General features: G+C 41.2%; 2 protein-coding genes across 9 annotated transcripts in view; both read right to left on the minus strand.

The window, feature by feature from the left end:
• The window catches only part of MYO5C (myosin VC), a 33110-nt gene extending 31092 nt beyond the window's left edge, over window positions 1-2018 (minus strand). The window contains exon 1 of the mRNA XM_063413015.1: window positions 1882-2018. Coding sequence (XP_063269085.1) covers window positions 1882-1908 — 27 coding nt within the window. The 5' untranslated portion in view covers window positions 1909-2018. The remainder of the gene's footprint in view (window positions 1-1881) is intronic.
• Window positions 2019-3030: 1012 nt separating this feature from the next.
• MYO5A (myosin VA) overlaps window positions 3031-13744 on the minus strand; it is a 97016-nt gene continuing 86302 nt past the window's right edge. For all 8 annotated transcript variants that reach the window (XM_063412361.1, XM_063412359.1, XM_063412357.1 and 5 more), the window contains 8 exons: window positions 13359-13505; window positions 12802-12956; window positions 11530-11619; window positions 10660-10810; window positions 9542-9824; window positions 8594-8768; window positions 7220-7300; window positions 3031-6358 (listed from right to left, as the gene is read on the minus strand). In XM_063412361.1, the coding sequence (XP_063268431.1) occupies window positions 6206-6358; window positions 7220-7300; window positions 8594-8768; window positions 9542-9824; window positions 10660-10810; window positions 11530-11619; window positions 12802-12956; window positions 13359-13505 (1235 nt within the window). In that variant the 3' untranslated portion in view covers window positions 3031-6205. The remainder of the gene's footprint in view (window positions 6359-7219; window positions 7301-8593; window positions 8769-9541; window positions 9825-10659; window positions 10811-11529; window positions 11620-12801; window positions 12957-13358; window positions 13506-13744) is intronic.

Consider the following 13744-nt stretch of genomic DNA (forward strand, 5'->3'; position numbering starts at 1 on the left):
ATCCTGACAGGGTTTGACAAAGCAACATCATCTGCCCCTACTCACACAAGAAACTATATTGTACACCCTTCCAGCATCTTCCTGTTTTGATAGCCAGAACCTTTCCTTTATTTCCCTCACCCTAGCTACACTCATGATCAGTTGCAACAAGCTGTTTAAATAAACCTGTGAGAACTGCTGCAGCTGCTTACTTGAAAAATTAACATTAGTCACCATTTCATGGAGTGTGAGCAGACCCACAGATACCTTGGGGACTTGCATTCCCTTTCGTTTTGGTGCTGCAACTGTTGGTTTTGGCACAAACGACTTTTTCCCTCTCTAATTTGGAAGAAGCCTTGGAAGCTCCAGTAGATCCTCAGAACATGAGTGTCTCTGCCCCAAGAACCCCACTGAAGCATGGTGGGTGCCTTCAGAGGTCCCTGCAAAGTGCACTGTACAGCTGTAGCTTCCTTAATTCTAACTCCCAAGGACCAACACCAAACAATTTGGGGTAGGAGAGACTTGCACAAGAATGTCCTGTGAGTTAGCCTGTGCTGCTCAGTGACTTCTCCAGCTGTTTTCAGTATCTCGAAGGACAGACATTGACCTTTCTAGTGAGCCACATGTCATCCTGGTGCTCATCAGGGGCTGAGCAACCATGGAAACCTCAGCTTCTTCCACGACACCTCTTTGCTGATGATTTCAGCACGGTGGCATTTCTTCACACAATAGCCAAAATCACAAAGACATCTCCTGAATTACCACAAACCTCTGTAATGGCAATGTCTCCATCTATCTGACCAAGGGGACAAAAGCCCAGTTCCACAAGTATCTATTTAATGGCCACATGAAAGATATGGCTAAATTAGCTTTACATTTGAGTTTTCCAAGTTTATCCAGCTATAAATTGTCATTTGTATTATTCCTACACAATGCTGACCTCCTCTCCTCCTGGCTTACCAAAAGTGCTTGTGAAATTGAATTCTTTGCTTGCTGTTACTCTTTGTGAATTAGGATATTACCACCAAACAGCCTCAGGGGCACACAGTGTGTTCCCATGCAAGAAAATGAACTGCACTAGGTCAAGGACAAGAAAGGGAGGGAGAAGAATGTGATAAAAGCACTGATTCTTCAGGAAAGGCCGCTGGAGTTGCAGGAGCCTCCACTGGCAAATGCACTCAGCCTACGGAGCTGGCTGTCTCCAAACCCTGCCTCGCAGGTAAACAGACGGAGTTTGCTCATTTCCGTGTCGGGTTACACCCGCACTCCTTCCCCCCTTCCTTCACCTGCCTGGCCATTACTCCTGGAGACCCGCGATCGTTCCTCCAGCGGCTCCGAGCGCGGAGCAGCAGCACCCACCGGCCCTGCAGCACCAGGCTCGGAGGGAGCAGCTGCTGTTGCAATAGATGAACCACAGGCTTATTAAATCACCAAAATATCCCTGCTGGGCTTGTTATTTTAAAGCTAAGCAAACAAACGATACGTCACAACACTCCGGTGACCCAGGAGAAGAGGGAAAAGTTGTGCAAAAGTTTCAGCAGGTGCATTAAGGAGGAACGATCTTTGCGTTAGGGCCAAGCTCTGCCACACACATTCAATATTTGCCCAACAGAAAGCGCGGCGCTCCGAGCCTGAGTGCCCCGGGAAGGGCAGTTAAACCTTCACGTCGCCTAATCGCTGGCTAGGAACAGCGAGACCTGCTCCTAGAGGCCGTGAGTCTCACAAAAGGAGTGTTTTTCTCAGAGAGACGTGTCTCCCCACGGCGCCCTGTGGTGCGATGTCCCGCACGGGCGGCTCCGCGCTGTGCCCAGCGCCCGCGGGCGCACGAAGCGCTCCGGCGGGGCTCGTACAGCCCCTTCCCCTCGGCCCCAGCCCCTCAGCCCCTTCCCTAGCCCCGCTCACCTGCGTGTAGAGCTCGGCCAGCGCCATCGGGGCACAGCCGCTGCTCGGCACAGCCGCCGCAGGTTCCGCAGGTGGCCGCGGTACGGCCCGGCCCCCGCCCCAGGGCGTGGAGAGCGGCCCTGCCCCGTTCCCCCTCAGCCCCGGCCCTGCCTTGCTCGGCCCCGGCCCTGCCCCCGTTCCCCCTCAGCCCCGGCCCTGTTCCTGCCCCGGGGCGTGGAGAACAGCCCTGCCCCGCTCGGCCCCGGCCGTGCCCCGTTCCCCCTCAGCCCCGGCCCTGCCCCGTCTGGCCCTGGCTCTGTCCCACTCCCCCTCAGCCCCGGCCCTGCCCCGTCTGGCCCTGGCTCTGTCCCACTCCCCCCTCAGCCCCGGCCGTGCCCGGCTGCCCGCCTGGCCCTGCCCCTGCGGAGCGGGCAGCGGTGCGGGGCAGGTCCCAGGGGCAGCAGGATCCCGGTTCTGTCCGTCCGTCCGAGCTGGGGAGGGCTCCCAGCCACCGCCCTGGCACAGCCCGCACCTCGCATACACCTTTGGGGACCGGGAATGATGGAGACTGCAGCTGCCAGAGGGAGCGGTCCTGACCCAGCAGAGAAAATCAACAGAAACATTAATCGCCGCCCTACAAAGCACTGTAAAGGAATTTCTATTACAAGCTCAGAATAAGATAAAAATTAACAACTGTCAGTGCATTTAGTAGGTTTAAAGCGCTAACAGGTGCTACAGTTAAATATCCTTTATGAGGAAGAAGACCTGAATAACTACAGGGCCGTAGTTTAGCCACCTGCTAAAGCAGGTGGATACATGCCAAGACCCACCAGCCCTTCCCACCTGACACGAGGAGCTTTCATGGCACACAAGGGAATGTTTTGGTGAAGTTACTCAAATTTTATTTCAGGAACAGTTAATATTAGATGACAAAACACCCTAAGCAGGAATGGGTTACGTTGAACAAAGTATTTCCCTGTGAGCACAGCAGTTTACGGCACACTGCTGCTATCTGGGTGTGTATTTACACATCCTCAGATTTTAACCAACTCCCTTGGCAGTCAACACCGAGCTGCCGTGGAGGCAGAGGGAAGCCTGTGACCATCTGGAGTCTATGCCAGGACCCAGCTCATGAGCCACCAACCCACCCAAAAAATCTGAAACAAACTGTACAGTTGTACTTTTATTTGGACATCTTCCAGTGATAGCTATTAGTCTACAGTTTTTATGATGCATACATTTACTAAGTACAACATCAGACACTACAACAGATCAGAGCTCAGGTAATTCTGACAATGTTTTGTTTTTCATCTATGTACTGTAGTGGCATCAAGTGAAATCCTATGTTTAAAGGCTTTTACTCACCGCATGAAGTATCAGCATCTTAAAAAACCCAAGTGTTTACTCATAGTTTTAGTATGGTATTTGAAATGTGTTCAGTTTAAATCACAAATTACATATAGACCTTCAAATTGCAATTGCTGGTGTTTCCAAGTTGGGAACAAATGTTGCTGGATATCAATCCACTTTCAATGAAGCTGATGCTACTTTTTCCTGTAACAGATTAATCTCATTTAACTGACTTAAGCACTTTTATGTTCCATCCCAGTTTGAAGAGTGAGAAGCAAGTTTTCAAAATTTGGATAGAAGACTGTGTCCTAAACATCAGAATAAAATGATCACTGGAATAAAAATACACCAAACTGAATGAGGTAATTATTGTGCAAAATCTGTAGAATTACTGTATATATTTCTAAGGGGTCATTGACAAGTATTTTTCCAGCATCTGATAAAATCTATCATCTCAATAGATAATAAATTAAAATATAAAAGATATGTCCACATTAAAAGAGCATAACAATGGTTCAAAGGAAAAAAAAGTTTTTAAAATAATTCTGCATTATTTCCATGGTAAAGAGATTTTAGTCCTAAGGTGAAAGTTATATTATACACTCACACTGAAATTTTACTTCTGAAAAGTGCATGTAAAATACTGCCATGTAAAATGTCAGATGAATTACCAATTACACATCTATTCCAACTCAAAAATATTTTCCTTTAAAACATGTCAAGCAGCATATACTTTTAATGTGATATAAAAGTAATACCAGTCAAACCACTGAGTTTAAGGATGATACCTATAAATTACTAAACACTACTTTTTTTTAAGGAAACAATACAATAAGGCTTTTTACAGGTAAACAAACTTAAAAAATAAACAAAAATACATTTAGGCATACATTTTAAACACTAACGCTTAAGTAGTAGATACATTTCCTGATCTACAGTATGAACATACTGTAATGCCAATTGTTTGTTTTTCAATAGGAGAAAAAAATTGGTAGGTCAGCATGTTCTGGTGTGTTTTCTTTCCTAACCTTGTTGCTGGATGTGAAGGCTTTGCCATTACATTCTCACAAGTACAGTACCCTGACAGTCTGAAAATGACCTTACACCTTATTTGGAACCACTTCATAGCAGCCAGAGTTTCAGAAATCAAGTAACATTTGAAAAAGGAGTGCTTGGTATATGATACAGAGGAAAACGAGCTAAATAATTTAGCGAAGATCATTCAGAACATTTTTACCAGAATAAATTCTTGGAAGTTACTGACATGATCCATCAAATGTAACATGGGCCATTTGAATATAAGATGACACAAGCATCTTAAAAATGATAGTGACAAAGTTAACGTTGTCTTTATTTCCAATTTTAGCAACCATACAAACAGCAGTCTGCCTCTCAAGTAAAACAAAACTGAAATGTTTCAGTCTGCTTAACAGCAAATCTTTTCTCTGTGAATTTGCAGGCAAACAGAGGAGCACCAAACAGTCTAATAGTGTACCTCTAGGTTATTTATCAATATTGTAAAATAAATTAATGTTAACACTAAGATGCAGATTATTATAATACATTAAAAATATTGCACAATGCAACTGAGCAGTGTGTGTGGCTTTATTTTTACATGTATATTTGAGCCATACACCACAGAACTGGAACCCCTTACACGAGGCTTCTGCGCTTATGCCTCACATCGTGAAATGCGAATTTTATATAGGAGATCCAAGATGTGTGAGACTGAAAAATCTTTCCAGTAAAATGTGCAACATTCAAAATAACTCAGTTTCTCATTATGCACTCTGATTTCCAACCATTAAATCAGCATGAATCATAGTCAAGTGACAGCATCATAGTCAAAACCTACTTAACTTTCTTGTTAGTCAACCTTTCTAAGAATGAGAGCCTTGGGCTACTGCAGAAATTATCTATTAGTTTTTCCTCTCATATTCCAGTGTGAAAGAAGACTTTTCTCTGTTGGTTTGGTTTTTTTTTTTTAAGTGGCAAAACTCCAAGAGATCATAATCAAAATACACATTGTCATCTCTGGGGTCTACAAACAAAGAACAACATTAGACAGACTCTATAACCTAAATAAATACTAAAATCATTACTGACTTCTGATCGTTTGCTTCAAGATTCTGTATTTTTAGCTAACTACTTTTAAAAATAACTAAATGTATAATTTCCAGTGTGCTACTTGTGCTTAGTTACCATTTTCCTCTACAGGTGTTACTTGATACAATGTGCAAAAATCCAGTTAAAATAACAGACTGCAACAGACTGTAAATAAGGTTGACAACAAAAAATGAAATATCTTATTTTTAGTGCTTAGTATGATACTGTCATACATTTAAAACAACAGAATATGCAGCAGCAATTTAGTTTGCTTGGTAAACCACAGTTCTAACAAATGAACACCTAAGAGCATATAGTGAGCTATAAGACTTATCACTACAGTTTATGTCAAACTGACATAAATGAGGAAGTGGTTTAAGAAATAACTTTATATATTGCCAGTTTGTGTTTTTCCATTCCAGTTTTTACAAATTAAATGTAACAGGCTCCCACGTGACTGTGTATTCTACTACAAAATGCCTTACTTTCAAGTCTTCCATGTCCAGGACTGTGACTGTCCCTATTGGTCCCCACCTATGAGAAGATTACATATGGATTTTAATTTACACTATTTAAATATGTTTACTAAAGATCTAAAAAGGTCTCTAGACAGCTGAAGACACAATTTTTGTCCAAGCCTGATTTCCATACTCTGTATGAATCACTGATGTCCTCATAAATGCAATGACTGAGCACAAATGCACATCTTTCTCTCTATGAGCATTCAGCCTGTGGTGCTGCTGTGCAGTTTCCCAGCTACCTCAACTACACACCTGGGCTTAGACAGGCTTTTGTTCAGAAAACGTGGTCTAGTGGCTCACTACGTTTTAACAGGTACAGGTATCAGGCAACGGGTTCTCCACCCAACACTGACAGGACATCCTCGGGATCAGACACGTGAGATGAAGCCCAGGCCCAAGCTGGCTGGGATCTGAATGGTTTCTAAAGCCAGAGAGGATGGATTAAATGGAAAAGTAACAGGGAAGATGTGTTTAGCATCCATGAGCAACTGAGGAGAGTCCTTCCTGTCTCGCAGACGCACCTGCAAAGATAAGAAAGGGATGGCATCAGCATTTAGGCAGCTGACTGCTAAAAATCACCTTACAAAGACGGTCTGTGCTTACAGATGTGAGTGTGCAAACACACTCTGTGCCAGCCTGAGCTGACATGTTTACACCAACTGTGCCATTAAACTGTAGTTACTTTGGTCAGCTTCAGTCCTGCACATCTCCCCCTTACAATGCAAGCTGGGGATACTTAAATTCGCTACAAAAAGAAAATTCTGCCAGTATCTGGTAATCACCTTTTCAGTAAGTTGAATTACAGCTTTATCTCAGTTCTACCTTCCCAATCTCCCTTATCTTGCTATACTGTAATTCAGTTTCTAATAGACCAGAAAGTTCATGTTTGTTTCTTTAATTTTGCTCTATTGGCTGCTTCTCTTTGGAGTTCTCAAAACTTTTCATTTTCACCAATATATACAAAAACAGGAGGACTAAATTAAGAACTTTGGTATGAGTACAGGCCTTGGTTTCCAAAGCACAGAACTTGACATACAGACACAGGTCTGAGTAAATTTACATATCAAAATCTTAGTGCTTGAAAAGTTGCCATACAAGTGAGCTTACATGCACAAAGACGAATAAGCACAAAAACCTCTCACTTGAAAACCTCATACATACTGACAGGGAAACTAATACTTTCATGTAAATCTGTAGGCCAGGAACTTGTGATTGCTTAAATTTTAAGGCTGACATCACCTTTTGAATGCTGTTAAACTACAATAGGTAAAAAGCATAGTTTATTCATTTTCCTGAATGTATTTCAGGATGCAAGTGATTTTGGCTTATCAGAGGTTTTCTTAGAAACAGTCAAATGGCTTTTGATGAAAAGACAGACATACCTGTATTGTACGTATAAATGACACCAAGACTCTCTCTTCAAACTCATTAACTGGAGTATACAAATTCAGAACTTTTACAATCTGTGAAGAAGAACAATCACTTTCAGGTTCATGTTACTGATCAGTCAAAAGATGCATCCATGATTACTAATAATTTCAAAATAAGCTATTTTAAAAAGAAAATTATTTAAGAGTATCTGTTATTTTTTGCCTTTATTGATTAAGAATTCCATCACCCTGCTCAATGCTATGTTAAATGACTGCCTCCTTCAGAACATATGCTCCTTGGAGACAGAAACCCTCAATTTCTACATATGTGATGAAAATACCAAATGATGGAAAAATCATGAGAAGTAACTGACTGTTTTCCTACCCACCCCAAAAGCATGATGTATTTCTCACCCTAATTTTGACCTCCTGTAGTCTTACAATTTTTCTGTTTTTTAAGAGAGAGTGAGCTATTTCTCCAAAAACAGGGCTAAAACCACCAAAGGAAAGAATTCTGTAACAAAGACTTTAAATAATAATAATAATATGTGTGAAACTTGTGAAATCTATTAAAAATTCTTTTTTTTACCATTGCCTTTATTTAAAAATCAAAACACTTTGTTAAAAAGTTAAAACACATTCCTAACATTAGTTTTGATTTCTAACTTCCTATTCAGTAGTAAACTAATTTTCCAGTAATGTGAATTAATAAATCAAAACAGGTTTTATCAGTGCAACTGCTAGTACTGACACAACTGTGCAAGAAATAGGGAAATCTTTTCCTGATGAGAATTGTTCAAAGATTCTTAGGTCCATTTATTCCTGTACAAGCTGTATGCAAATGTAGCATGGTTTGAAAAAGAAGTGCAGGATATCCGTACAAAATCTGAGCTTTCATAAATAGGAGTCTGTTCACTGAGATCCACCTGGTTCAGCCTTTGAGGCTAATGGGTACAGTAATTTTACACTCCTATTTGCAGACTCAGAGACAACAGCTCTGTTTGAATTGTCCATCAGCTTGGCTGGATACCAACTCTGATGGCAGGAAGATCAATTCCTACTATCCTAGGCAGAGCTGTCTGGAGTACACAGATGTCTTTGAATGAAGACTTTTCTCTAAGTATTTCAAAAAACTGAGAGACTGTATAGCACTGCACTCTTCACAATCTATTGAGCTTCCTCTCATTTGTTCAAAACTTATCTCAAACACCAGATTCAAAAGGGTCTGATCCTTTTTTCACACCTCCAACTTAATCTTTTTTAGCAAAGCAAAGTAAGAAACCTCCAATTCATGTGTGACAGCAGTGCTGGCAGGGGTAGCAAACACCGAGAGAGCAGAGAGCTGCTCAGAAGGGACAGCAAGACAGACAATGAGGATTTGCTCACCTGGGCAGTAGTCAGTGCATTGCACATTGAACAAATGGCTTCTGCATCTTCATCCGTCTTCTTTTTTACTTGCAACAACTGTGCAGCCTGGATGAGGGGTTCCAGGGTCTCCTTAGCCCCACTGTTCATCAAATTTTTATCACGTAGCCATTCTTCCAGTTGGCTCACATTGTATCTGTACAAAGAGGTAAGAGCATCAAGAACATTAATGCCTGATTATGGATAAATGGAAAGCACGTGCAATTTCTTTTTCCCAGTGCTGCCTCTTTGTCCTTATGTACTTTCCTTGTTGTTATTTTGTCTTCACACTGTTTTCTTTCAATTAAGGGAGGGATTTTGACTTTCATAACAGTTAGAAACTATGGTCAAAGATTTCCACTGACTAGTCTTTCTATTTGTAGCTGTTCCTATTAATTGCATGAATGTGCTAAGAAGAAAGGCAAATCAGATTTTGTCCATGTTAAAGAACAGTAAAGCTTTGGGAGGTAACCTGAGGGACTGGAATGCCCTGGATAGATTTCCTGACATATGCCAGTAAAGTCCATTGGACAAGTGATGTGAAATCCAGATGATTCAGATGGCTTTACCTCAGGATGCAGCAAACTAGACAAAAAATGCAGCAGGAATGTTTGCTGTTCTTCTCTAAAAGCTGAGGAAGCAATTACCAACATTTCACCTACAGTTCTGATTCCCACTCAGTAAGGAAACACTTTTTGGGTTGCTTCTACCACATTTCCTTGAATGTCAGGGTAAGATTTGGCCAAAGTCAACTATGCTGTTTTTAACCAAATTTCACCAAATCAGTTTAACATCATCTGCACCTGTTTGCATGTGGAAAAATAAATATTCCAGATATCTGCCGCTCCATCAAAATGATATTCAGCAATGTCAAGAGCCCAATAAGATTTCCAACAGTGCATTCAAGAGAACTGTAGCAAGCTTTCCCACCTTATCTGCATTCCTTTGCTCCACGAGCACATGTCCTTGCGAAGGAGGAGGTTATTGAGCGTCACAGCCCCAATGATGTAGAACATCTGCTTGACCACCTGTTTGATCAGCTCTGGGTCCATGCCATGCTGGCACATCACCGAGTGGAAGGAGTTCAGCTGCCGGATGATGGAGTCCAGGGTGTAGGTGCCCTCATCAGCAATGCTGGAGGTTCTCTTCCGCAGCCCTGTCGGCTTCACCCCTGAGACGCCCTGGATGGTCTCGTGCTCCAGCATTCCTGAAACTGCATTTGGTGGACATAGTTACTGCAATGACTGAAAACTGCTGATACACAAGAACACTGTGCAAGGCAGCAAAGCAGAGAGAGAGAGCTGGGCTTTCTGCTAGCCACAGGTTAACCATGATTTCCAGAAATTGTGTGTCCCACTGTGCTCTGCAAAATCTAAGTTCATTGGGTCGTTACAAAGATTCCAGCATGTGTGTTTAAAAGGACAGTCTGAATCTAGCTCAGGAAAATAGTTTTTTCCTCCCAGAGTCACATGAGCAGTGGAGTCAGCAAACTGAGAGCTGTTCCATTCTTCTAAATATTGTCATTGGAAAGCATCATGAAAATTTCTGTGGGAGTACTGTCTGAATAGAAAATTAGAAGTATTCTTAATGAAAAAAAACCCTCTTTGAATGTTAACTTTATCACTGCTTGTGATTTAATTCCTTACTGCTGTCCATAACAACAATCAAACTTTTTTTTCCATATTAATTTCAATTAAGAGTTCTCATGTAATTAAAATAGAATTTTTCAATGGGATATTTCCCAAAAGACAGGGCAACAAATATCAGATTGTCCAGACAACTTCTTCCTGGAAATGCCTGATTTATGCCAAGCATGAATAAGGTATACCAATTTATTCTGGCACTGCCAGAAGAACCAGTCACAGTTTAGTTTTTCATCTAATCCAACCTGTCCAGAACAGTCTTTGTCATCTATGAACAGAATACCACAAGAACTATTAATGAAACTCTACTGTTTAGGAAGAAATATGAGATACAGCTACTACCACCATCACTATTTTCATTTTGGTACTATGCTGTGAAGCTTAAGGAATTCAACTTCGCCTTACCAATCATTGGTTGCAGAATATTTTCCAACACCCGGACAAGTTGTTGGTAGATCTGAATAGCCAAGTCACTCAGTACTTGTCTGTATTCAGCTAAATCAAAATTAGTGAGGCAGTGTTCATTTTGACGAGGTGTATTATGCTTCATAAACCCCTGGATTCATAAAATAACAGAAATTAATGCTTCAGCAGAGCACAAAAATATTACACAAACTCAGTATTTGCATTTTCTTTCATGCAACTGACAAATAATACCTTAAGTCACAACCTCTCACAGTTTTAGTTTGGAACTTTGATTCCAAAGTTGAGGCTAATGCTAGGATTTACTTTTCAAGTGTGATGCCCACAGCATCTGCTTCCTTAACTCAAAACTTCAGGTCTGTGACACAGGAACAAACTCTGCCCGCTTTCTGGTGGGCAAGACTCCCTCCCACTCCAGCACGGGGATTTTCACCTGGCCAGCTATGGCCAAAAGCCCATTTAAGCTTGAAAGAGGAACTGGGCATATCACAGGCTCCAAACATCAACTGGTCTGCCATACTATGCCTGATAGGCTTAATATGGCCTTTTTACAGGGAGTGCAGTGAATCATTGCTAAAAACTATAATGGGAGCTCCCAGATTCTCCTGGTTAATCCGAGCTGGCCCTTTTGGGAGCCCAATGTCATCTTGACTCTGGGTCCCAGCCTGCAATAAAGGGAAGTTGGTTCAAATCTTATATCCCTGTGCTTTCCACTGATGCTGCCACCACCATTCCAAAAGGTGTAGCCATTTTAAGATACTATAACTAGATCTTTTATACAAGATTTGTTAAAGAGCAGTACTGCCAGCAGTATTGGAGAGCAAGAGGAACCAGAGTAAGAGCACCACTTACCTCTTCTCCACTGTACTGCTTCAAACAGTGCAAAAATCGGCAGGTGTTCGACAGCCAGAAGGACACTGTTTCAAAGTCATCTCCTCTTTTCTGAAGATAAAAACACAGTTCAGCAAAGACTGGTAGGAGAAATAAAATAATAGAATGCAAGACACACAACTAAACACTTAAAATACACTTTCTGGTATATCCTTATTCTGGTGTTTTGCAAAACTTTGTGTATTACAGTAATGAATTAAGAAAGCAAGGGTTCTGGCAAAGTGCCATTTAACACCCTCCCTGTTTTCCTTACTATTTTTCACTAATGTAATTTCCTTCATGGAGATGATCTTTCTGCGTTTTACAGACCCATCCTAATTGCTCTGGGCAGAAATCAAAGGGCACTGTGACTGTATTCCCAAAATACCCACTGACTCTTGTGAAGAGCCCAGCAGGGAAGACTGGAATGATACAGAGCCAGCAGGAGGAGCAGGAAACAACAGTTTTGATGAATGCCAATTACATCATAACCATTTTGGCAGCCTGGTATGGAAAATGAAACAAAACAATAAACCCTTCTCACCAAAGAACACAGGATCGAGTCTATGCTGAGTAGTTCTAGAGCATCATAGAGTGCACTTCTTTCACCTAAAAATGTTCAAAAATTCCTATGGCTATCTAAGCTCCAGCAGGATTGTTTACTAAGTATTTTTTCAAAACTTGTAGTTTGATTAAAGGCTTGGCTTTTGACACATCTCTCTCATTTAAAAAATAAAAAACCATGTAAGCATAAAACATATTTATGTCTTAATTATGCCTTCAAGATACACCTGGCCTGAACTCTCCCAGCCAACTCCTTGCAAAGGCATTAGGCAGTAACACATTATCATCAGTGTAATCTGTAGGTGAAGCAAATGAGGAATCTGTTAACCAAAACTGCAAATGAAACTGTTTATTTAAGCACTCTGAAGATTAACAAAGACTCACTATGCAAACTCTGACTACATACAAAACTTTATAAGCTGAGCTTCAGAGGAGGGAGACTATTCAAAACAAAAAAAAGGCAGTTCTTTCCCCATTAATTCAATGCATCTCTGCTGTTATATGGTCAAAATGCCAGCAATGTAATTTGTTATTTTTTTAACACAACTCTTGGGACTTTAATGGGAGTTCACTGATCGATCACAAATCCAGAGCCAAGTCACTGAAAGCCTTCTCCTCATTCTCCTAACATAAAACCAAAAGCAAATTTGAAATTAACGTGTTTCTTCTAAACTAAGCAGACTAACTAACCTTTAACACTTTTTTGATGCCATTGATAGTGGAAGTCAACAACGACCGCACTTTCTGGTCATCATTAAGGTAATCTGCATGGCGCACACACATGAACAAAATATATGCTGGTAGTCCTGGAATCAGGTTGACAGCTACCCCACGTGGTTTCAGCTCTTGGGAAAAACAAACACACATTGTCTTGTTAAGTGTCAAGTCATTGGAAGACGTTATATGAGGTAATTGCAACCTCCCCAGTTAATAGCATATACATGTACATATATATGTATACACACCTGGCCAGAGAAAACTCAGAGCAAAACTAAGAGTCACTTTCTTGGTAAAAGAACAGAATAAGAAAATGTAACTGCCTGCTAAAAATATGCAGGCATAATACATACTATACTCATCAGGAAGGATAATTAGATTACAAAACACATTTAGGAACTGTAAATAAACTGAACACTGTCAAAACCAAAATAAGCTATTCAATTCCTAATGCAAATTCTGTGCTCTTATCATTCATTTTTTTTGAGTGTACGGAAGCAGAGAAGGCCATAAATGAGAAAGATGCTTACCTAAAATAAGATTCTTGACAAGTTTTTGTTCATCCTCCTTCTTATATTCCAACATCCCTTGGAAGTCCTTTTCTTTCCGTGGAATGTTAACTGGACGAATAGGTTCATCAATGATTTGTCCAGGGGATATGTTCTCCATCTGGCCCACTTCAGAGAGAGAATGAAAAGAAATATTATGTTTTCCAGTGAAACCAATACAATACAGAGACATTTCTGTAACATTACTCAGGAAAGTCCTGGCTCCAGCTGGACAGAGAAGAGAATATTAAGACCAAAACTGAGAAAACTCATCAGTTGAGAAAAAGGTGGTTTAGTAAGTGAAAGAAAAGGGGCTGGGGGGGCAGGAAGCAAAGGCAATCACTCACAATAAACCTCCACCCTGAGGG

The sequence above is a fragment of the Prinia subflava genome, chromosome 15, assembly GCF_021018805.1.
Source record: "Prinia subflava isolate CZ2003 ecotype Zambia chromosome 15, Cam_Psub_1.2, whole genome shotgun sequence".
NCBI classification, from domain to species: domain Eukaryota; kingdom Metazoa; phylum Chordata; class Aves; order Passeriformes; family Cisticolidae; genus Prinia; species Prinia subflava.